The 27,065-nt window shown below is 18.9% G+C and overlaps 2 protein-coding genes across 4 annotated transcripts; one reads left to right on the top strand and one right to left on the bottom strand.

Moving 5' to 3' along the window:
• Nucleotides 1–872: 872 nt before the first annotated feature.
• LOC100865677 (luciferin 4-monooxygenase) lies at nucleotides 873–19,869 on the top strand. Of its 2 annotated transcripts, none has more exons than XM_003695278.4 (8): nucleotides 873–1,032; nucleotides 1,142–1,270; nucleotides 7,348–7,555; nucleotides 10,706–11,184; nucleotides 16,870–17,047; nucleotides 17,164–17,388; nucleotides 17,578–17,807; nucleotides 19,594–19,869. In XM_003695278.4, the coding sequence occupies exons 1-8, from the start codon at nucleotides 1,003–1,005 to the stop codon at nucleotides 19,768–19,770; spliced, it is 1,656 nt and encodes a 551-aa protein (XP_003695326.3). In that variant the 5' UTR covers nucleotides 873–1,002; the 3' UTR covers nucleotides 19,771–19,869. The 2 variants fall into 2 exon arrangements, with proteins under 2 accessions (XP_003695326.3, XP_031773404.2); XM_031917544.2 differs by having other exon boundaries at nucleotides 894–1,032; nucleotides 1,146–1,270.
• Nucleotides 19,870–21,783: 1,914 nt separating this feature from the next.
• LOC100871659 (zinc carboxypeptidase) lies at nucleotides 21,784–25,153 on the bottom strand. 2 transcript variants are annotated; one of them, XM_086902963.1, is made up of 7 exons: nucleotides 24,928–25,153; nucleotides 24,604–24,755; nucleotides 23,805–24,323; nucleotides 23,048–23,135; nucleotides 22,775–22,977; nucleotides 22,349–22,433; nucleotides 21,784–22,067 (listed from the first exon to the last, which is right to left on the bottom strand). In XM_086902963.1, exons 2-7 carry the CDS (start codon nucleotides 24,745–24,747, stop codon nucleotides 21,874–21,876), a joined length of 1,233 nt encoding a protein of 410 aa, XP_086759089.1. In that variant the 5' UTR covers nucleotides 24,748–24,755; nucleotides 24,928–25,153; the 3' UTR covers nucleotides 21,784–21,873. The 2 variants fall into 2 exon arrangements, with proteins under 2 accessions (XP_086759089.1, XP_086759091.1); XM_086902965.1 differs by having other exon boundaries at nucleotides 25,069–25,149.
• Nucleotides 25,154–27,065: the final 1,912 nt, after the last annotated feature.

Here is a 27,065-nt window from a genome sequence, read left to right as displayed (position 1 = left end):
AGCTTATATAATGTATTTATTTATATGTTTCTTATGAATTTTTAATGAAATTATGATGTTTCCTTATTTATAACAGTAACTATGTCTAATATTATAGGAATATAAAAAACAAAATTTCTTGAATAAATTTAATAATTAAAATTCAATAATCATCAAAGTTCTATATTACATATTAGTTATAATTAATGATATATTTTTTTATAAACATGTATGCATAATAAAATTAAATATTTTACAATATTTTAAAACAAAATGAGAAAATTATTTGAGAGAATATAGAAATAGAGAAATCAAGAATATTATTTTCATATTATAAATTCTCAAGAATATTTTTTTAAACAGATTATTGAAAGTGGTTATCTGATATTGAAAACTAAACAGTAGTTTCAACGCGATATCTATTTGTCACATGTTTTTGAAAATAATTTTCGAGAGTTATATAACAATTAAATTGATAAATATTATCTATTTAACTATCTTAAGTATCATTTACATTTTTATATATATTCAGTAATAATCATATATGCATACTCTTATATATGATTCAAAATATGTATTAATAAAATTATTTCATATAATGTAAAATATTTTATTAATTTTTAAAATTAAAAAAGTAATATTTATAATATTAATTATTAATTAATATTTTGAAAATAAATTCATATCGCTAAAATATTAAAGTTTAAAAAATTGTAAGAAATGTTTTATATATAAAATATATAAAAAATAAAAATAAAATGTAATATGTGATTCAAATTATTTATTATTTAATATAAATCATTAATATTATTAACAAAAAATTTCATTATAAAAGATTGCAAGATTGCAAGTCATAGCATACATATCGAATAGGAAGAGGGAGAACATAAAAGCGACATACAAAACAAAAATCTCTGCAAAATTTTCCTTGCAGTCGTTTGATAAATATCAAATAGTACTTTGTTCGATAAATCAAAATTAACTTTTTCTGATTTTTTAGTGTGGTTTATAACAATCATCAATATGTGCATCGATGAAAAAAAAGACGATAATGTAAGACATAAAGAATATATAATTCACAAGTATTTTTGATTTTTTTTTTCAGTATACATTATTATAATTTGATTATATTATATTATGATTACATTATATTTTTCATTAGACAGAATTAAAATTTACAATCGAAAACAACGTGCTGAAAGGAAGAATAATGTCGAGTGATAATGGATATACTAGCGTAGGGAAATTAATATTCGACACTTTTAAAAGCAAACCAAACTTTGTTTGGCAGGTAGATATATTTTTGGTTTTGAATTTATTTTATACAAGATATTAATATATTTATAGAATATTTTTGGAAGATCAATTCTAAAAATTAAATTAAATAAAAAAATATTATACAAAAATGTTTATTAAAGTTTGTATTAAATTATAAGAAATTGAAATTTGCATTAGATAGAATAAAACGAAAAGAAAATAAGAGTTTTCCTGTTATTGCTATCTATTGCATTCTATTTCCATCTCATCTAATGCAACTTTATTGCTTAAAATCGTAATAAATAAATCTCAAAAAGCTTTTTTTGTATATCAATTTTTATATTTATTTTCATTATTTATTTTCATTTTTAGAATCGGTCCTTTAAAATTTTTCTAATATTTCACGAATATATTAATCTTTATCCAATTATTTAGCATAATTTTTCTCTATCGTTCGAATGTAACTAAATGTAATTAATTAATATTAGCAATATTATTTTTTCTTTTAATATATATATAGTATAAACAATTCATATTTAACGATTTAAAAAATATCCAAAAGCAATATTTAATTTGATTGTATATTTAGAATAACATACTTGAAATTGAATGTAAAAAATTTAACAAAGATATTTAGAACGCCAATATTAGTGATGCTTGAGAGATTCATTTAATAAGAGCATCATATATAACATCAAATATAACATCATATAATGTTAAATATAATACAAAAAAATATTTAATATAAAAAATATTATAAAAGATAAATTAAAAAATAAATTTAATTATTAAAATAATTATTTGTTTACAATTTTTATATATAATATATTATTAAAAATTAGAATAATTATTCAAAATAGAATTTCTATAATTTCTATAATTTTTGAATATATGGTAAAAATCAATAATTTAAACAACTTTTTTTCTTGCATGTTTATTTGGTCTTAGTTTTTGAAATATTTGCTATATTTTTGCGTAAGCTTGATTATCATTGTTAATATCATCTGTTAATATAAACGTATTATGATAGCAAATAAAATGTATAACGAACTAAAAAATTTACTTGGTTATGGAATATGAACTTAATGTCTCAAATCAAAGTTTAGATACTCCGCGAATTCTTCTAACTAAAATTACAAATGAATCAATATCATTTTTTGATATCTATAATTTCGGTCGATTATTTTATATTTTATATTTTATTTTATTTTTGCATTTTGTAGATTCGAAGAAGTTGGGGAAACATGTAGATGCTATTTCCAATGGAATAGTTTCAGAGTATTTATAATTTTTGCTTTTATAATCACTATTTTATATCTATTTTTATAGATCCTGCAAATGTTTGTTTTGCAATTTTCTTATAATTATAATATTCTTATCATTATATCAAATATTAATTAATTTGGTTTGGATGGTTTTTATTTTCACTTACTTCTTGCATAGTTACTATATTTTCTCTTTTACAATAAATATTTGTAAATTTATAAATCTTTATTTTTTATGTATCCTAAATTGAATCATATGTTCAAATGACTTTATAAGTTAAATTAATTAATTTTCTAGATTTACTTTCGAATAACAATTGATTAATTAGTGTGTGTCTTTTTTTAGAATTCTAATTTATTGTATTTAATTATTTATGTTGTTTTCAAATTAATTTTACATTTAAACGAAATCCGAAGTATTTAATTACTTTTATTTATATTTCATTGTTATATAAAGTGATTTCTGGAATATTTCTTCTATGGAAGATGAAAATAATACGATTGCATTTGTTGTAATTAACTTTGATTCTCCGCTCTATCAGCCAGTAGACTTATGTGATTTTGTAAAATTGTTTCATATGAATTCTCATGAGTTACGTTTATTGCACTTCGACCGCAAATGTATATGTTATACATGTTTGTTATAATATCTAATTCTATATAAAATATAAAATCTTGGATCTAATATACTTTCTTAATCCAGTATTGTAAATCTGAGTAAGAATCTTTTATTTTTAAGCAATATATATTCTATTGTTATAATAAAATTTTAATAACTAGTAAATTGTGTTCGGAAATTCTTATTTTATATTAGTAAACCTTCGTGCCAAATCTTATCGAATACTTTTTTTATGTTTAAAATATGTACAGTACTTTCATTTTCAGAATAATCGTAATTAATTATGTTATGGGCTTGATCAATTGTAGCGTATTTCATTCAGTTTCTAAAACCGAACTGATGATTCGATATTAGCTATTGGTTATCTTATAATTTTAATTCAGAGTATTTTTTCTAATAATTTAAATAATATTGGTAGGAGAGAAATCGGTTTATATAAAGAAAATTTATATATGTTTTTATTTGACTTAGATAACATTATTATTTCGAGTAATTTCCATGTATTTGAAAAATATTAGATTCTAAAAATAGCATTGAATATTATAATAATTTTAATTTGATTTTCTGAGAATTCTTTAATTATTTTGTTGCTTTATTTAAATCGAAATCTTAGTTTTCATTGAAAATTGAAACCAATCATTTTATTTTTATAATATTTATAATATTTTTATAATTATGATAATTTTTATGTTATTATGCTGTTTTGTCTTCCATTACTAATGGAATATTATTGTTATTATAATTGTAATTGCCCTATTATTATGATATTTGGTTGGAAAGTTTGATGTTCAAAAAAAAATTGAGATTTGTTTCAAGGAAATCCTTGTCTAAGAACTCTTTCGTTTTCTTAGTACTAGTATTAGTATTTTTTATTCTTTTTAAGATTTTCATAATGAGAAATTTGTATTTTTGTTTTATTAAATTTGAAAAATATTGACTAAATTTTTTATTGTGATGTTTCTATAGAATTTTTTTTTCTTGCTTTATTGCATTCAGTTGTTTTTTATTTTTTATTATTTATTTTTCTGCCATTGCAATTTTGTTTTTTTTTTAATTTTATTTTTTATAATATATAATTCGGATATAATAAACTAGAATAAGTACTGCTTAATAGAGATAGATAACTAAGCTGCTTTTTAAAATTTTGGATTATTTGTGTTAAATAATATATTATATTTTCGATATATTCTGATTTTTTTAATGAGATATCACAATTTAGTTTTTTGTTGATATTATATTTTTAAATCTGTACCAATCTAGATTTCTGATAGCTCTGCTCCGAATTTGATATGTTCTATTTATTTCTTTGATAATAGCAAAATCTATGAAATTAGGTGTTTTTCACGGATATTAAGAACAACAATGAATTTATGATGTACAATAACGTTTTATTTTTGGTTGTTTTTTTTTAATCCTCAATATTTAAATATTATAATCTCCTATTATAATTTTTTTAAGAGGAATTTTAAAAACTTTTTGTTTTATTTATGTTTTGAGAATGAAACAGCCAATATTTAATATTTTTCTTCATTTGTTGTTTTTATTATTTTGTTGGTTGTAGTCATATCTAGTGTTGTAAATAATGTTTGATGCTATTTTTAATAAAAGATAGCAATTCTATAGTATGAATTTTCAAAAAAAGTAGGAAAATTTATTATATATTTCTGTTTTTTATTAAACATTGAATCAATCAAATGGGGAAAAAAAAGAAAATAGTTATAGATATAATTTTTTTTATTTTTAATGTAGTCATTTTTTTATAATTTAATTTTTTATAATATCAAATAATAAAGGAATTCAATAAAGAATGGATAAATAACATTTTTGAAAACATACAAGTAATATGAATAATACTATTAATTACTCTTTATGATGAAATTCTTCAAAAAAATATTGTAAATATGTATTGCACCATATATGATAGTTCTATATGAATGAGGTAATCGTACGAAATCTTGTTGCGAAAAAATAAACTCTCTTAGATTTTCAAAATTTTTTGATTCGTTATATATAACAACTTCTATTCATGCTTAAGTAAATCTTGGTGATAAAAGTTAATTATTATGAGAGACTGTAATTTAATGATATTGTTCTATATGTGTAAGTTAAAATTTCTGTATAAAATTCTTCTATATGCGGAAGCCATATATATTAAACAGTTATACATATATCATTTATATAGTTTTTTTCAGTATTATGATTAAACAAAATAAATTGTGCAAATAATATGTAAATATTTTTGATTATTGATTATATTATTGATTAGATGATATACTTTTATAATGTAAATGAATAATGATTAGTCCAATCCAATAATAAAATATTCCAAGATCTTACATTCGATAGATAAACACTTGTTAATCAATTATTAAATAGTTTTTATTTAACTTTCTAAATATGGAGATTGCTACATAAATATTCTATGATCGAAATGAATATATATACATTTATGAATGTTAATGGATATATATAAATCATATATTATATATATATAAATTCTAAATAAAAATTAATATACAGAATATAGTTTAAATGATTTTAAAAATGTAATATCAATTTTCATTGAAAATGAAATCTTTTTGATTTTTCTAACAAACATATTTTTTATAATATATAATTTCATTTCTTTCTTATTAATAGATATCTTGTTGTTATTATTGTTATCCACAATTTTGAATGTAATTATCAATAAACGAATTATATTTGCAAGATTTATATATATAGTATATAAATCATTTTTATATCTTGTCATTATTATAATATCAAAATATATCAAAATATATTTATTGTTAATATTAATAATAATTAAGAAAACAAATACATATATTTTGTTATGTATTTTCATATCCATGTTTTTCTCTACATAATAAATTGATAATATATTAATGTATCATATATATTTGTAATTATATATAACAATATGTCGCATTAAATGTAAAATAAGATCCAAAGTTCTACAATTGTTCGAGAACAAAGAAATTCAATAACTATATCTATAAATATAATAATTATTTATTTTTTAAATCTATAGCGTTATTATCTAAGTTACTGATTAAAACTTTATATTGGGAAACAAATTTTAAAAAAATTATTAATGTTTTATTTATAATTTCTTTTAATTATATAAACAATTAATAAATGTTTTACTATATTATTGTACTTATAAGAAACAAACAACTTTGTCTAAAAATTTTTTCTGTATTTTTTATATTTTACGAATTATAATGTAAAATCAAAAAATAATCGAATTTTCAAAGATTGATTACTCTCTTAAGATAGTTTTGAACAATTAAAATAAAATTGCGTATATATAATTATATATCCTTAAAGTTTCATAATTTTTAAAATTTTTAGGTTGGGGATCTTCTTTTGTACTTTTTTATATGTATATTATTATATTATTATATTATTATATATATATTTATAATTATTATATAATATATTATCTATATATTATATAATCTATGATTCAAACAAACACAAAAGTTGGTATACAAAAATATTAGTTGAGACTTATTTATTATTATTTATTGAATTATAAAAAATTTTAGTTAACAGGAACAAAATGCGATAACAATGTAACAATAATCTCATTCTCTTTTAATCCGTTTATTGAAAATTTTAATTGTTCAAAATTAAAGAATTAATTGATATTTTTATTTATTAATTTCTATTTTTTTTTTTTTTGAGAATTGTAATGAATATTTCTTATTAAAGAAAAAATATATTATTGAATTTTATTTTATATATTTCTTTGATAATTTGTGAATACATTAAAAAAAAAAACAAAATATATCATATATCATAATATATCCGAACTACTAGATAGCAATATTCCGAACAATTTTATCTCATATATATAATCAGCAATTGAATTTTCGAGATTTTTGCAGAAAAAAATTCATCTTCACATGTTAATATATATTATCATTTGTTTACATATATTGGACGAAATTATAATATTTTTAGTAATTTTCTTACAAATAACTCAAAAACTAAAATTAATTATAGAATTTATTATATATAAAAGAAATTTAAAATTTTTTATAATACATATAATACATTTAAAAATTATCAAAATCAAAGACGAGGTAGTTTTTTTATAATATCACTAGAAATATAAAATAAAATTGAAAAGTCATATTTAAATCTAAAGATTCTATATTTAGGAATAGTTTTTTGATTTTGATTTTTCCAACCAATTATTCAAGTAATTGAATTTTTTAGGTTGACGCGATTTCAGGAATTGAAGATAATTTTTCCGATATATGCGATCGAACAATAAAATGTGGACTTTGGATGCAGAAACATGGAGTGAGAAAAGGCGACATTGTCGCAATCTGTACTCATAATCATCGCGATTGTATAATTCCTTTTCTTGCTACACTCTATTTAGGTGCCATTGTCAATCCATGGGATCATCTGATGAACATTGGTAAATTTTTAGTCATAAAAGACATTTAAAATAGCAAAATTATTTAATTTACAATTGCCTTTTTTATATTTTTATATTATTATATTTAATAATATTATTTATATACGATGAACAAATATATAAAAATAACTTGTTAAATATCTATTTATCTTTTCGTGAGTTTTAATAAATTTAAAAAATGTTATTGAATTATACACATAAGAAACATAAGAAAAATCATAAAAGAATGATCCAAATAATTAAAAAAGTCAATAGTAATGTTAATTGATGTATGTGTTTTATCATGAAAAAATATATATATTTTTATTACAACATAAACATTATAAATATGTTGATCTTACATTGATTTCTAAATAAATCTAAATCAGATCTAATAAATCTAAAACAAATCTAAACAGACTAATCCAATGTAGAAAATATTAAATATTATATTAAATAAAACTTATATTAAATAAAATTTCATTTATTGATTATATATACTATAAAAAGTACTTAATATGATCTTCTTAATAATATGTTCCAAGCTTATAAAAATTTTTATATCAAGGATGTTGAATTTTTTTTACAAGTCATCAAAATTATTAACTAATTATTGATATCAAGTGCAAATAATGATAAGAAATATTTTAAAAATAACTGGTTTCCATAACTTAAGATCAGTCGAAAGATTATTAATATTTCTTTTTAATATCAAATATGTAATGAATACAATATATCCATAATATTGAAATTGTAAGTTATTGACAAATCAAATTAGTTACATTGCTTTCGAATCACATATCACATTTTCATTATTAACTAAATCTATCACATCTACAAATAAATCGCTGAAAAGAAACATCAAAATAGAATAAAGAAATAAAGTAAAAGAATCATTGGAATGCAAAAAATAAACGTAAATTCAAAATATCAATTATTAACACAATATTTGTTTCAGAATCTGTTTCTCTTTTATCCACTCTTTAAGATAAAAAAGCAAAAATTTTCTCATTTATATACTACAAAAAAAATTTTATATACTACAAAAAGCTTGCTTAAACTTTTAAACTTTTTCGCTATACATTTAATTTCAAATTATCCTCACAATTCATGTAATAAGAAATTATAATTATATATTTAAGAAAAGTATCGCAGTTTGAAAACATCATGTCATCAAATTTTTAATTTACATTGCGGTTTCATATATTTTCTGCAAATATAAAAATTTTATTTTTATATATATATGAGCCTATATATATATGGAAGGAATTATTAGAACTAGAAACTTAATTTTTTTGTCCATGTACCGTTTAGTTGACAACTGATTTATACGGTACATATGTAGAATAATAAATACAAATTATAAATTTTTAAATTCTTTCAATTTAACATTGAATAATGAAAACATAGATTATTGTTTGAATGTAATTTATCACAATATAAAAATTTCTTTATGACTTTCAAACTACGTACTTTTTTTAACTAAAGATTTCCAATTGAATAAATGTCAAATTTGAGTAAAATACGATATTCATTCTAAACAAATTAAAAATTTGAGATGAAAAGAAAAGAAGAAAGAAGGTCTGAATAAAATTTTAACTTCAAATCTTGTTATAGTTTTCGAAATATTAATAAAAAATTTTATAATTAAAATATTATAATTTATTATATTATTTTTATTATAATTTTTATATAATTTTATTATAATTATTATATTTACATACATTAAATTTTTTCTATATGTGCATAATCTTGCAATGTATATTAGCATAGTGTGATCATTTTTTTATTCTATAAATATATCGTAATTATATAATGCTATAAAAAATAGCATATATATTCAAAATATATATAATAAATAGATCGGTTAAAAATCTATTTTCATATAGATTATGATGAGAATTTCTTATAGATTATAATTACAATGATAGATAGAAAATATTGCTGATATTCATTGTCAGTTCCATCATTATAATTTCAATCTTTCGAATCTATAAAATGTTTAAATGACATTGAATTTAAGACATTTTAAATTAATCATAATTTCTAAGGAAATAGATTTTTGATTGATCTACTCATTATACATTTTGAATGCTATCCGCTATGTGTTTATAGAAATAATAGATAAACGGTCACAATTGACGCATATGGTAATGTGCACATATAGATAAAATTTAATGTATTATACCAAAAGATTTTTATTAATATTTCGAAAATTAATAAAGATTTGAAGCTAAAATTGCATTAAAAATATTCTTTTCTTAATAATATCAAAAAAAATCAATCACCGTTAACAATTTTTTTTGCCGAGATATATTGAGATATATTTGTTTTTTTTCCATATATATTATTATTGTCTCCATTTATTCGATTAAAATTCAAATTTAGATCCATCGCTTATTATAAATTTTATATTCACTTCTCTTTCCTCTTAATTCCTTTAAATTTCATGTTAATCAAATGCATGTTTTTCAAATACAATCGTCAAATTACAAAATTGGAAAAAGCATTAAATTGTATAAAAAAAAAAGCTACATTTAAAATTATAATTCGAAATTATCACGAATTAATTATAACGAATTAAAATTTTCGATCTTCGGAAAGAAATTTAATTTAATTAAATTAAAACAATTAAAAAATCGTTTACTTATATTTTTAGAAATATGTGATTCGGCATTATTTTCGGGATATATATCTCATAGAATTTTTAAATTGTTTCAATTTAATTTTGAATTTCAATCATTATTTATTTACGATCATTAAATACGATATCGTCTTTAGGATAATTTATGTAAAAATATTTGCATCGTAAAATAATGTAATTATATATAGCTTGGCTTGATTTATATGCAATTTATATAAATATAAATGCAAATTATCTGATTTAAAAGCAATTAAAATATTATTAGAAAAAATTAAAATATAACAAGGCTCATAAAGGCAATAAAGGCAAATAAAAAAAAATTATATATTAATTTAATAATCGCATTTTATAATATATAATATATAATATATTTAATATTATATTAATTAATATATAATATATTATATATAATATATTAATATAATATATTAATTATAATATATAATTATATATATTCAATATATTTCAATTACAAAAGATTTTAATTATATGGTTTTATAATAAATAAAATACAATTTTATTATTAGATATGGCACGACATTTTATAACATTATCTCAACCGAAAATAATTTTCGTGAATGAGGGATCAGCGGAAATTGCAATGGAAGCGGCAAAAATCGAACTTCATGATACAAAACTGGTGTGTTTTGGCTATTATCCTGACACAACATCTTTTACGGAGACATTGAAATATCATGATAAATCAGCTGTAGCTAATTTTCAATGCACTGATATCGATGATCCCTCACATACTGGTTTGATCATGTTTTCATCTGGAACAACGGGTATGCCTAAAGGTGTAGAACTTTCACACAAGTCAATTTTGAATATTATGGAAATAAGGGAAGGTTTTCCTTATAATATTCAAACACAATTGTGGTTTACTCCTTTATACTGGATCAGTGGATCGTTTCTTAACCTCAAAAGTATTTATTTTCATATCAAGAAAATAAGTGCACCAGAATTCAATGAAAAGATTGCTTGCGAAATAATTGAAAAATATAAGGTATTTATTGAGAACTTTTATTAATTTAATTTATATTAATTTATTTTATAATACAAATACATAATATATATATTAGCGAACTATATATATACATATATTTTTAATTAGATAGTAAAAGAAATTTAAAAAATGTTAAGATTAAAATAAATATTCATGTATGTAATATAATTTCTACTATCGAACAAAATGATAGCATACTTTAAAATTTTTTTAAAACAAACCAATGCAATGTATTTTACATATACAGAATATCTCAAAAATGAAGAAAGGAAAAAGGATGAAGAAAGGAAAGAATTCTAAAATTACATTTATTAACAAATTAATTAACATTTTGCAAAAACTTTATGGTTTTATTAACATAAAAATTGGAATTTTTCTTCAAATTCCGTATCGCTTCTTTTAATATCTTAAACTTTACAACAACTTATTAGTAATTTTTATTTTCACTTTTTCTCTATAAATTAATAATCTTATTTTTTCATGTTTAATTTTTATCTTTTTTTAGATGCTACATAAGTATGACTAAGATGTTATATAATTATTATCATTAACATAATTAGAAAAAATTCTACAAAAGAAATAAATAATTATGAAATAGAAAAATATATATTTAATTGTGAATTTTTATTTATTATTTATTTTTAAATTATTAAGAATTTGTAAACTTTCCAATTGATCAGTTTAAAAGATAATTTCATAAATTTATTATTATTTGAATGAACACAGTTTCAAATTCACTGTAATTCGCATAATATAAACAATATCTATCAACAAGAATATGATTAAAAATCAATGTTAAAACTATAAAATAATATTCTCAGTTTGCAAAATAGAAATGTGTCAAATTAAATGCTATCGTGATATGATTGTATCCGGCAGTAATTTGAAAAATAAATCAACTAAATCTCAAAATTAATAATAGTTGAACTCATAAAAATAAAATTTACAAATATTAGAAATTATAGAGATATCTAAATGTCAACGATTTATGAAAAATCTATCAACGATTATATGTTTTCATGGAAAATCGATATGATTTATTTTATTTATTTTTAATTATTTTTAATTATTTTTAATTATTTTTTCTGTTTATTTTAAAAACCGTGAATAATAATAACCATAATTTTTTACTTCAACGATTCAAAAAAATTCCCGAAATAATTAATTTGAATCAAAAAATTTATTTAAGTGATGATATTATATGTAATCAAAAAAGATATTGTAAATTTTTTAAAGATGAAAAATTTACTCGGAATAATCATCGTTTTATTTTATAACAATATTCGTGCATATACATTTGCATTCAATTTTAAATTGTTATCATATTATGCAATTGAATTTTTTTGATAAAATAAAATTTCTACTAATTTCTCAAAACATTTTACAAGATATTATTAATAACTAATTTTTTTAATAAATAGATATTTACTTAAGATATAAATAATAATTTATTATTATATATAATATTATAATATATAAATATATTATATAATTTTGTATTATATAAATAATATTTTATATAATATAAATAATATAATATATATATTATATAATATAATTAAATAATATAAATAATATTATTATATTTTTTATTATATAAATAATGATATAATAAGTTGAATAGTTATAAAAGACATCATTTTCATAATTGTTCTTTTCAAAATTTTATTTCGATTTTAAATATGCATTTATGTGTATTAAATTCTTTTTTTAGAATATTTTTCTTCACTATATTGTAATTTTGATATTTTTTTCAATTTATAATATTATATTAAAAAATAATAATATACAAATAAAATACAAGAAATAAATGAAATAATACAGAAAAAAAATTCAAATAATCAATTATAAAATCAATTATAAAATTGTTTAATATAGCTAAATGATATTTATTAATATTTAATTGATTAAATATTATATATAAATATAAAATAAATTAATTTAGAAACTATTTTATTTATTTATTAACTAAATATTGGTAATGGAAAAATATTTAATATACATAAAAAATATTGTTTTTCAAATTATTTAAAAATTTCGACAAAAATGTATTAAATTGTAAATGTAATAATTAAATGAATTAATTACTATTCAAGTTAGAAAATTAGCATATCAGTATGTTATATCTAAAAAAAAAAAAAATAATAATAATAAAAAAAAAATCATTTTCGATTGATTCAAAAATTTATTTAAAAAAAAAAAAATATATATATATATATATTGATAGCATAATGTTTATGTGAAATAATCAATATTGAAATAAATCAACTTTATTGTAATTTTAATATTTGAAGAAATAATAATTAATGAAATGAAATTAATATTATTTTCTTTTATTATATTGTTCTTTTCAAATGTCATTGTTTCTTTTAATACAACCAGTTTATGATTCAATTAAAAGACAAAAACGAAAAAAAAATAATAAATGTAAAAAAAGATTAATAGCACTATACTTATAGCTAAACCTTTCCAATGTTATTAATTAAAATTAGAATAATTTTATATATATTCGAAACAAAAATATTTCTTTCATGTCACTTTTCTTTATTATTTCTTGTTGTTTCTGATTTTTTCACACTCTTTTGATTTTTATATATTAAAAACTTCTTTCATACTTCTTTAAGATTGCATTTCTAACATCCAAGCATTTACTTACAATTTAATTTTTATAAAATTTAAGTTTAACTTTTCGTGAAATTTTATTTAGTTTTTTTATTCATATTATCATTCAATAAAAAAATAACATTAATTATCGTAGTAAATTTTTTCTATATATTCCTTTGAAATATTTGATTACTTCCTGATTCATTAATTGTAAGAAATGTGAAAAATACATAATTTTAACTTCATTTTATATATATATAATCATATATAAATCATACATATAAAAATGAACATAGGGAGAAAACTCTATTTTAATAGATAATACTGGCATTATAATTGCAATATATATATATTTTTATTGTCTGTTTTTAATTCCTGCTATGAAGAACTCTTCATATTATTCAACGAAAATAGCATGTCTATCTAAACATTAGATTAATTATTTGTAGATAATTACTAAGTAGAACACTTGTTAAGTATTTTATTAGTATTTTGAAACATCGAGGATTCTTATTTTTGCCAATTATTAGTATTGGTAATTGATGATATTTGTATAACCAAATACAATAACACGATCTTACTTTTTAGTGGAATCGATTTCTCACAGCAGGAAATTAAAATTTTTTTATGATAACGTTTCATTTATTAATCCTGTTTCATCAACATTATAAATGTTTTTCTTCAATACATATCTCTTTTCTTGTAGAAATTTTTTAAAATTAATTTTAAAGTCTTAGAAGAAGTTTTATTTACAGAAAAATTTTTTCCATTTAATGAATACCATAAAAAAATTTAAATTTTATCAATCAACTAAATTCAATCATTATCAACTTTAATTTAAAACTTAAAATTTTTTAATTTTTCATTAAACTCTTAAACTTTTTTACTTATCATAGGTCTGATATAAATATTTTTTTATCTTTAAATTAATATAATATATTATCTTTAAATAAAAATAATATATATCTAAATTATTTTTGATAGCTTTAAATTTTTTCGAAAAGTAGAAATATTTAAAATTGCAATTTATTGAAATCGTGAAGAAAAATAAAAAGACTGAAGGATATTTTTTTCAATTTTTTTAATTTGAATATTTAATGAAAAAATTATAAACTTATATCAATTATATATTTGCTATAAATTTCATTAAAATCGATTAATATATAAGAAAATAAGATAATAATAAGAAAAAAATAACAAGTATAAAGATATAAAAATCTTTAGATTATAGGCTATTTTTATTATTTTTAATTGTTTATAACTTATAACAATATTGATTTCAATGAAATTCTAAAAAATCGATATTTCTTATTCTATTTATTTCTTAAATCTAAAGTGATAGGCAATTTTCAAAATCATTTATTCAACATATGAAAATATATAAAAAATTATTTTATTGATTTTTTTTTAACTTTTTATTTTTTTTTTATTATTTTTAAATTTTTATTGAATTTTTTATTGTTTTAATATACTCATTTTTCATATAAACAAGTCAAATTTATAAAAAGAAAATGTAAATTGTAATTGGCTTTCTTATTATTAGTGTGAATAGTTTATATAAGTGTATGTATAATTTAGATACATTGCATTATCTCAAAAAACATTGAAAATCATAAGCTGTTATAGTTTTGTCGCGAAATATATACATATAAAATTAATAATTGATTGAAAAGTAATATTTGCATATAATATCGAAATAAAAGAATGTAGGAAAATCATTCTCATATGTCATCAAAAGTTTTTCCTTACAAATGTATAAAATATTATTTTATTTATTTTATCTTTTTTTTTGTGAATAGTACAATGAATAAAGATACAAATTATTGATTATACATATAATAATTCGCCAAAGATTCGATTTGTTTTAAATTAAAAAAAAAATTTAAATTGAACCAGTTTCATATCTGTTTTACACTTGTCATGCTATCAATAATATGCCAAGCAAAAGAACTTTATAATATAATTATCAAATATAATTTTTAGCTTTAATTTGATTTAGAGATTCTATCTTAAGCATCTACAAAAAATTAAAAAATTCTTTGATTTATAAATGAATAATATGTTATTACAAAACTATTTAAAATGATCGTGAACTCTAATTATTCTTGATAATCTCTAATTATTCAGATGCTTGGACTTGACCTAGAAAATCCGTTGTCTGCGGCGGTTTATTCATAACTAATCCTAGATTGTGCAATGGGAGGAGGAGAAAGAGAAAAAGGAGGAATAAGAGCAGGAGGAAAAGGAATTTACATCACTTACAGGGATTATTTATCTTTTAAGGAATGAATCCATCCTCTTATGCCTCATTTTTTTACTTCTTTGCAATTTTGAATAGGAAAAAAATCTAAATTAATGCTATATTGCATGAAAAAAATAATCAAAATTGCATCAATATTTTAATATTAGAATCACATTTATTTTTTATTTAAACAATTCGTTTATTTTTATAATTTTTAGACATTCACATTTTAAAGTCATATTAGAAATCTAGATTTTTGTATCGACATTTATTCTTAGATTTGTTTAAAACTTCTTCGACATTCGCTTTAAAAACATTTACACTTGCTTAAAACATCTTTAACATTTGCTAGAATATAATAATATTTTTAGAAATAACTGGACACATTTAAAACACTTTTTTTACTTTGTATAGAAATTAATACACATTAGACTAAAATATTTTATACATAGAATATTTTGGTAAATTTAGTTAAATAAATTTGAATTATTTTTCTTTATCATCTTGAACTCAAATGTAAAATTAAACAAATCAACTCCGAAAGATCTATCTATGAAAGATCTATCAATCACGAAAAATCATATATTTTGGAGAAATTTAAATAAAAATTTAAATAAAAATTAACGTACAATTCTAAAGTTAATAAATTGTATTTTTATTTTTATTTTGATTTTCTTAATTTCCTTTTGTTTTCGAGATATAAGTAAGTGTATTATTTTTCAACAAATATAAATTATTTATGAATATATATATTTATTTCTTGCAAAATTTTATATAAGATCGTGGTTTTTCTAATATTTTTCTGTAATTATTTTTTTATTTTATCGATTATTTTTCAGATTGATTGGATAATGTTAAGTACTAGCATGGCAAATCGATTTGTACGATATGATTGTTTGCATGATTATGATATTTCTAATTTAAAATTTGCCATTATTGGTGGATCTGCATTGAATCGAGAAACTCAAGATATAATAAAAAAATATTTACCAAATACTATGATTATGCAGGCATATGGTGAATTAAAAAAGAAACTATTGAAAAAACTACAAAAACATAAATATTATGAATAATTTATATGTGCAGAAAAGAATAACTAAAATGTTAATATTTTAATATACAAATTATTTCAGGTATGACAGAGTTAGGTGGTATAATTACCATACAATCATCAAGTGCTACATCAAGTGGTTCTTGTGGCATTGTGATTTCAAATTGTCAGATAAAAATTATAGATACCGAAACAGGAAAAACGCTTGGTCCGAATCAAACTGGCGAACTGTGTGCAAAAACGTGGACGATGATGACAGGATACCACAAAAATCTTGAAGCTACTAAGGATATATTTGATAAAAATGGTATTCTATATATAAATTATATTTCTATGTAAATTTTCTTTATCATCTTTAAATATTAAACAATTACGGATATTAAACAGTTCAGTTCTAATTTTATTTGAAAATTAATAAATAATAAACAAAAATAATATAAAATAAATAAAATTAATTAATTTATTATTGTTATTAATAATAATGTTTTATTTCTAGGATGGTTACATTCTGGTGATTTAGCTTATTATAATGAAAACGGAGAAGTTTTTATTGTAGATAGATTAAAGGAAATTATTAAATACAAAGGATATCAAATATCACCGAATAAAATAGAAACTCTCTTACAATCACATCCTGCAGTTTTAGAAGTGGGAGTAGTTGGCATACCTCATCCTATTTATGATGAACTTCCCGTTGCTTTTATCAGTAAAATACCTAATAAAGAAGTATGTAAATATGATATTAATACTATTAAAATAATTCATTTTCTTATTATTAATTTATTAATAGTTAATAAATATTAATAAATATATATTAATTATTGGTTATATAATTAATAAATTAATTATTAGTTATTAATAATATATTATTTACATTTTTAAGCAAAGAGAAGAGTAAACAAAATTAAAAATAAATAATTTTATCTTTTATATATGAAAATAATTTTAATTATGAAAAAATGCTTTACTATATATTTTGAATTTTTGAAAATCAAATCTCTGATTTTTAAACTTAAGTAATTTTTAGTAAAAATCTCTTTTATAGATTTCTTATCTCTAAAATCATATTTTGAATATATTACTAAGAATTTAAAAATGTTTCAATAGTATATATCAATTGTATTTGTTTTTTTTTGTGTTTTTATTTGTTTTTTTTTTGTGTTTTTAATCAACAAAAAAAAGTGATTTTAAAATTATTTCTATATTATAATTTTTCGGCATTTTAGAATAAGAAAAATAATAAATGATATATTATTATTGAAAATTAAATAATAAATATAGAATTATAATAAATATAGAAATAATAAATATAGAAAATAAAAAAATGAATAGAAAAACTATATAATATGTCTCACTTTTTTAAAAAGAAAAAAAACAATAAATATTTTTTAATATTTTATTTTAGAAATCATTTTAAATATTCATTTTTCTATAAATATTTTTTGCTTATGAAAACATAATAAATATTATATTATAATGATTAAAAAAACATAATAAATAATAAGAAATACCAGAAAATATTATGAATAAAATTATGTAGAATACAGATCAATGCAATTATCTTATTGTTTTTATAAATAAAATATTAAAATTTTAAATAGAATTAACATATAAAATAGATTTAAAAAAAAATAATATTCAAAAAAATTATTATTATTTTTTATTAATAATTTCTTTGTTAGTTTTTCGACTGTGACAATTGTATATATTATGCAAAACATGATATATATTGTATCCAGTTTTCTAAATATAGCAATACTGAATTTTTATTAAAAATAATAAAATAAATATATCATAATATATAACAATAAAGAATCTATTATTATCTTGAATTGGAAAATGAATTCATATTATGAAGCAATAAGATGATTATAAATTTTGTGTATAAAATATTTAATTTTAAATTTAAAATAAATTTAAAATAAATTGACAAAATTACAATTGTTTTATCAATTGAACTGAAATATATTCAACTATTCCTTATACTAGAATGCTTAAAAACTATAGAAATAAAATAAGGAAAATAAGTTTTAATAAATATGGATTAAAATATTTTCAAAGACATAAATATTTTTTTGTGTCGCAAATAACTCATTTGTTTTGAAAATTAATGTACAATATAAGAAACAACGGATTATGTTGTTCCTTTTTTCAATTTTAATTATAAAATTGATACAAATAAATATAAATTATACAAATAATTACACAAGTAAATTAATATAGATTTGTACAAATAAATTATTTTCTAATGTTTATTAGAATTTATTTCTTTTTATTTAGCAAATATCTATTCTAAATGCCATGAACTTGTACATGTATTAAAGGAATATAAAAAATCTCAATATGATATGACTCTATAAAATAATAATTAAACAATAAAATATAAATTAATAATAATATAAAATTAAACATAAAATTCGGACAGAATTAAACATAGAATTTCTACAAATGATATGTCTATTGATATATATGATATGTATATTATAAATAAAATATATTATCTAATTTATAGGTTTCTGAAGAAGAATTGTCGAAAATGGTTGCTAATAATATGATGGATATCTATAAACTACGTGGTGGTATAAAATTTTTATCAAGTTTACCACATACTCCTTCGGGAAAAATTTCAAGAAAAAAATTGAGAGCGATGGCGAAAGAGTTAACTATCAATTATGAAAGTATTAATTAATTAATTAATATTAATTAATAATTTTATTGTGATTATTCCGATTAAACGATTATTGTGACATAAAATATATTAATTTAAATAAATATTAATATAAATATCTTTGTTAGTTATATATAAGATAATATAATATAATTTATCTATATTTATATTATAATACCTATATTAATATATCTAAGTATAACATAAATTTTATTTATAATTTATTTATAATGGCGTCATATTTTAAATAATGTTATAATTTCTTATTTTAATATAAGAAAAATAAAGAAATATATAATTACAGAAATTTTCATATATTTTATATAAATATGCAATTAATAATATCAAATAAAATTAATAATAATTCTATTTTATATAAAACATTGAATATAATATATATAATATATACATATGAATATAGTATAGATCATAATGAATTATGTATGAATATTTTTTTATTATTGCTTTCATTAATTAATGCTTGAAATTTCTGTATTAGTGTATTTTATATATATATATAATTTCATAATACGAGATAGAGCAAAATGTAAAATATTCATGCTATCTTGTAGAAAAAATAATTCTAAATAAAATTCTATATGAAACACAAAAAAAAACGATACAAACTTGAAATTCAATTTCATTTAAAAAGATTTTCTATTTATAAAAAAAAATTTTGAATAGATGATACAGGGTGATGCTGCGAGAATAATGCTGTTTTTAGGAAAAAAATTTGGACGATCCTTCGCTTATATTTAATAAACGAAAATAATTCGGCGTAATTGGAGTTTGAAGTTTGAAATGACAAGATCTGCAATCTCACAAGATGAGGCTTTAGAGATACTATTTTGGGAGAATTTTTGAACTTCAGAACTTTTAGAACTTTTGAATCGTTAGAATTCTTTTAGATCTCTTTAACCGCGAGAACTTTTAGAACTCTCTAATCTTCAGAATTTTTAAAATTCTTTAATCTTCAAAAATCTTTTGCACTTAGAACTCTCCCGAACTTGTAATCTTATCTTTAGTGATAATGTAAACCTTCATTAGCATATGGATCGTCTTATAATCGAACTTGTTAACAACGAACTTTGTAATAATTATTTTTATTATGTATACCATAGTTCCAGAAATGGAGTTAACAAAAAATAAATTATTTTATATATGACTCATGCCATATACACACATAAATTTTTCTTGGAAGAATTTCCTTAACAAAATGTATGAAAATTTTTATAACTATTTTTGTGTAGATAAATAAAAATATAAAATTTAAAATAAATCTGTTAAATAATATCTATTTTCAAAGTTTCTGAATTAGTCAAGATATATTTCTTTCCGGTTTTTGTAAATAGTCATCAATGCTAACTTTTTCACATTTTAATTTCAAAAATGTTTCAATACACTGTAGTAGATATTCCAAACTATAAGCGTGGCAAAAATAATTTGTTTGATTATATTTTGTCTGTTACCAGTAAGCGATCGGTTAGAAAAGTCATTATGTTAACATGTAGTAAATAGTCAAGTTATCATTGGCTATTAGACACTCAATTATGATTGCTATTCCAAAGATATTATATGTATATTATATATAATTATATATGTGTAGACAAAATTCAATATATTCTATTAGAAGTATTTTTTTATTAATATTTCGAAAACTAATAAAAATTTGAAATTAAAATTTTAAATTTAAAATCCAAATGTTTCATTTCGTTTCTTCTAAATTGTAAATCGAAAGTGTACATTTTTTGGAAAAGTACTTAAAATACTTATTTATTAAATTATAAACATTAGATAAAATAAGACAAAAACAGAGCGTGACAGAAATGTAATGTTTCACTCTTTCTAGAATATTTTTCTCATTTTTTCATTTTAATTGTTTAATATTGTATAATTAAAAAAAAATTTTTATTGATTCGTGACAATGACATAAATATGGCAATATATAAAAATACCGACATTGTAGCTAAAATACGACATTGTAAACAGTATAAAAACAATGATATAAATATTTTAAAAAAAAGTTAACAAAAATTATTATACTAATTTATTATATTAATTTATTGTAATTTTAATGAAACAAATAATATTGTTTTAATATATTTTTTAATTATGTAATCGTATTTATTTGTAACCTCGAGCTTTCGCTTCCTTAAACATGGCAATCAGGGAATCCAAGGTTTCTTGACTAGTAGGGATAATTTGATCAGCTGGAAGCAAGAAACCATAGCGACCAGTATCTCTTAGTTCATAAGTGTAAGTAATTGATTTGTGAAAAGTTCCTTTCACCCAATCCACTGAACTTCCGCTTGCAATATCTGAAAATAAAGTTAAATATAGAATTAAATCAAGATAAGTTATTAAACGATCACTTTAATGATTCATTTTGTATTGATTTGAAAGATAAATTTTAGATTAATCTTACTAAAAGAAAATTATCTTTCATTTCAAATTAAATTGATTCATTTATACAATATTACAATATATATATATTCATTATTACAATATAAAATTAAAATGATAAAATTATTTTATAATAAAACAAAACAAAATAAAATAAATTTTTTATTGCATTTTAATAAACAAAACATATACTTACAAATAGTTTCAGCGATATTTCCGGTTTGGTATTGAGTTCCATAACGTTTTGCAAGAGCTTGAATAGCCTTTTTACCGATTGCAAGCTAAAAATGTACCAAGTTAATTATTTCTCTGTATTTGTACGAAATATAATGAATTGACATAAATATATTGATAAAGAAATAAAAAATTCATTATCGATTATACTAATTATTATTTATATATATCATATAATATATTTAATAATATTATATAAAATATAAATATAAAATTTATGATTTAAAAAATAATTAAATGTAATTTTTAAAAAGAAAAATAATGTAAATATATTATTATTTTGTATAAAATTTGTTTGTGTTTATATTACATATATATAGAAAATTGCATAGAAAATTTAATCTTTTTAACATAATTAAATAACAAATTTTACAAATTAATTACTTACTTCATCATTATAATTTTCCAAATGATCTTTAGTGTGACCATAGGGAAACATTAGAAGTTGAGAATAACTATGGAAAGCAACGTAAGCAGAAAATTTATTCGAAATAGATGAAATGAATTCGGATAAGCTTTTTGTTTCTACATCAGAAAATGCAGAACTTCCAGCATAAGTTTCTGAACATGGATTGGTGCTAGCACCACCAGCTAAAAATAAGAATATGATTTCTATAAAAATTATGAAAACGTTATATAAAATATTATATTAGAAACTTACACATCCATTTATATCCCCAATTCCTGTTAGGATCACTTCCATAGCATAAAAGACCATATGGTTTACGAGTTTTTCTCCATAAACGATTCTGAAATATAATTTATTAAAATAATAAACAAAATAATACAAAATGAATATAAATAAATTTTAAACAAATAATATAAATATAATATAAATATATATCAATTTTATATATAATATAACATCATATATAATATAATATATAATATAATATTTAATTTTATTATATTATTATAATATTTATAATTACTATATATATTTATATATATTTATAATAATAAAATTAATAAAGAGAAATAAATTTTACTAAATTTGTAATTATTAAATTTAAAAATTATTAAATTTGTTATAAAGCTTTCTTTTAAAATTTAAAAATTTAATAATTTTTATCTTATATTTTTAATTTATCATCAAAATTTCAAAATTTTTAATATTTTTATAAATTAATAATTTATTTTGTTCTATAATCAATATTAGTAAGTAACATTTAGAATAATATTTATTTTATTTTCCATTAGAATTATAATTATATTTATCTTATTTTTTGAATATTTTATTAAAACTTAAATTATTCTTTGTTTTAAAGAATTAATTCTATATATTATTTCATTAATATTATCGATAATACATTTATTGAAATTCTGACATTTTCACTTTACTATTAAAATTTTTTAAATTTTTAATTTATTGAATTTATTAATTTTTAGAATATAAAATTTAGTATTAAGTTATTTACCGTAGTGTGAGTATATACATATCCATCAGGATTAATAGTAGGAAAGATGTACCAATTATGAGATTCAGCAAGTGCTCGGACATCAGCGTTATTACTATGTAATAGTTCATTCGTTATGTAAAGAAGAGTAGCGGGAGTGATCCATTCCCTAGCATGAATTCCACCCTCTAAGAAGATTCCAGGTTTATTTGTGCCGAAATTAAGTTTCACGCCTTTAATCTGACGACCTTCATATGTTTTTCCACCAACAACTATTTCGACTTTGCCAGGATTGGCTTTGGCCAAACTATCTAAATAAGCATAGATCTCCTCGAGAGTATGATATTGGGCGAAGTTAAATGCAACTAGTGGTTGAATCGGTGACATTTCACTATCAATTAAATCCTGAACATTGTTGACATAGATATCATAAGGAATATTCAATTTCATCATCATATCATAAAACTCTGGTATCTTATGAGGAGCAACCATTATATCTGCAGTACCTTCAATACTATTTGGTTCTTTCCAGAAAGAGAACTATAATTATGAAAATTTATTACATTAATTATGTTACTATAATTTGCTTTTAAAATTGTGGGAACTTGTTTTGTTAGGTATTTCAAATATTTAAAGTAAATAATATTAGACATTCATTATTAAAATAAGAAATAAATTAATAACAAAAAAAATATTTTTTTTTATTATATAATAATGAAAAGAAGAAAAACATTTTTATCGAATATTAATATAAGTTTTCATTTTATATATAATAAAAAATAAGAATACTGATATTATGTAAAATAAATATCTTACATACCGCATCAGAAACATCTTCCAAATTGCGCACAATTTCAAATTGTTCTTTTGTCTGAGGTGCGATACGAAATACCTTGTAATTATCATATTTTATCTTCTCGGCTATCGCTAAGCCGACCAAACTGATGAAAATTAACTTCCACATAATGCCTTCTAAGAAAAAATTTAATATTTTTAGTATTTTATAAAATATTTATTTTAAATATTTTAAATATTTATAAAATTAAAGTTTCAACGAACGTGAATTAAAATTAAAAATTTTTTTGTGACAAAAAAATTTTTAAACTTTAATCTAAATAAATATAGAAAAAGAATTTGTATTTACAATTAAGAATAAATATTAAATAATAATAAGATAAAAAGATTTCATTATAGTTTGTAAGATATTGAAATTATAATCATACAAATCTAATTATTAAATTATTAAATTTAAAATAAATAAAAAAATTTAAATATAAAACTAAACTAAAATAAAATAATTAAAAAAAAATTGAATTGAGATTAAGATACTATTGTTTAATGAACAAAGAATAGAATAAGTGATCTTACCCTATGCCTTCATGAAAGAAGTTTATATTGTCAGCATATCTATCTCTGTATTTAAACGTATTTCAATTGCACACGACACCAATGATCATTTCTATCAGATCATTATTCAAAAATCGTATTATCAATCAATTAATCTGAAATATCAGATTTATTTTGAGTGAGCATTTTTATCTTGACGATTTCATCACTTGAAATATCGTCAGAATTTCACAATCATTTGCAGACAATTTTTAATTCCGGTATATTTTAATCAGATTTTTTTTTTCTAATATCAGCTTTTTTTATTGCTTCAAATAATAAATAGAATTTCAAAAATTTCAATATTTTTAAAACCAAATTATTAAATGAATCATAAATATCACTTTCAAAAGATAATGGTCTTGAATACATATTATGGTATGTGTGACTATAAAATTGTCACTAAATTTATGCCATTTTTAAAGGATTTTTTGTAATTCAGGATTTGGTAATTAAATCCACACAAATTTTTTTTATTTTTATTTCTTCAATAGTTTTTATTCTATTTCTCTAACTTTAACTTTATGTTTGTAAAATTTCATTTAGATTTGATTATCAATTGCTAATCAGATACAGTTAAATCTCTTCGTTTTTTCTTTTCACAATCATTTTCTATTAACTTCAATTTTTTCTTTTTCTTTCTTTTTCATATTTCTTTTCTATTTATGATTATTCTTCTGTGCATTTAACTCATATTTTCTATTGCACAAGAAAAATCTATATCAACCTGCCAATACTGTTGTCACATTGAAATTCATTATTATAATCTGCATCGTTATTATTCATATAATTATTATTAATTATCATTAATGTTATGATTAAAGTAAATATATCTACTTTATTAAATATATCTTATTTATTTATATAATTTTAATGAAATATTTTTTCTTATTATATTTAATTTCTATTTTTTTTTTTTTTTTTTTTTTTTTTTTTTACTAAAATGCAATTATAAATTATAATCATCAGAAAAAAAATATTATTTTGGCATTTTGTGCACTTTTTAAAAATTGTTAAGCATTGCAATTATATTTGAATTTAATATTATGTTATTAAATTTATTTTAATAATGTAAAAAAAGTATATGATGAGGATATAATATATTATATACATATTATTGTTATATATGTATATGTTCTTATTTCTATTATAAGGAAACTTTCTTTTTTCTGAAGAAATTAATATTTAAAAATCATTAAATTTATAATAAAAAAATGATGTTATTTTTTTTGCAGTTAAAAATTTCAACTAATTTAATTTGTTTTGTATATACTATTTTATGATTTTTTATATAATTTTTTATGTAAAATTTTAATTTATAAATAAGCAATAATATTAATAAGCAATAATATTTTATAAATAAGCAATAATATTAATATTCGTAAAATAATTTTAGAAAATCGATTTTAAATGTTAAAATTTATTTCTTTTTTTAAATTTGTAAAATCTATACATCAATTGTAAAATCTATGAAATATTTAAAATAAATATTCTGAATATTATGAATAAATATTAAATATAACATTAAATTATTATGTTTATACATAAATAATTAAAAAAATATAAAATCACATATTAACACATATATTAATACTATTTATATATAAATATAAATAGAAATAATATGTGTACATATTTAAAAAAATGATATATTATCATCGAAAAATATAAAAATTTTTTGTGAATAATTCGAAAAGTGACCATAGGGTCAATTATAAGGAAAAAAATTGCTTAAAATAATGTCCTTCATTAAATATTTTTCTTTAATAAATTTCAAAATCAATAAGAAATTGGCAGGTTTAATCTTTTTAAAGATAAACTTGTCCATGTGATTTTAATAATCATCGATGTCAATGATCTTGAAATATATTATTAAAGATATCATTTTTAGCAACT

The sequence above is a fragment of the Apis florea genome, unplaced genomic scaffold, assembly GCF_048593485.1.
Source record: "Apis florea isolate Af1SG1 unplaced genomic scaffold, ASM4859348v1 contig_2274_pilon, whole genome shotgun sequence".
In the NCBI taxonomy this organism is placed as follows: Eukaryota; Metazoa; Arthropoda; class Insecta; order Hymenoptera; family Apidae; genus Apis; species Apis florea.
Note: the sequence above shows the minus strand (reverse complement) of the source record. Positions and strands in the feature narration are given on the sequence as shown.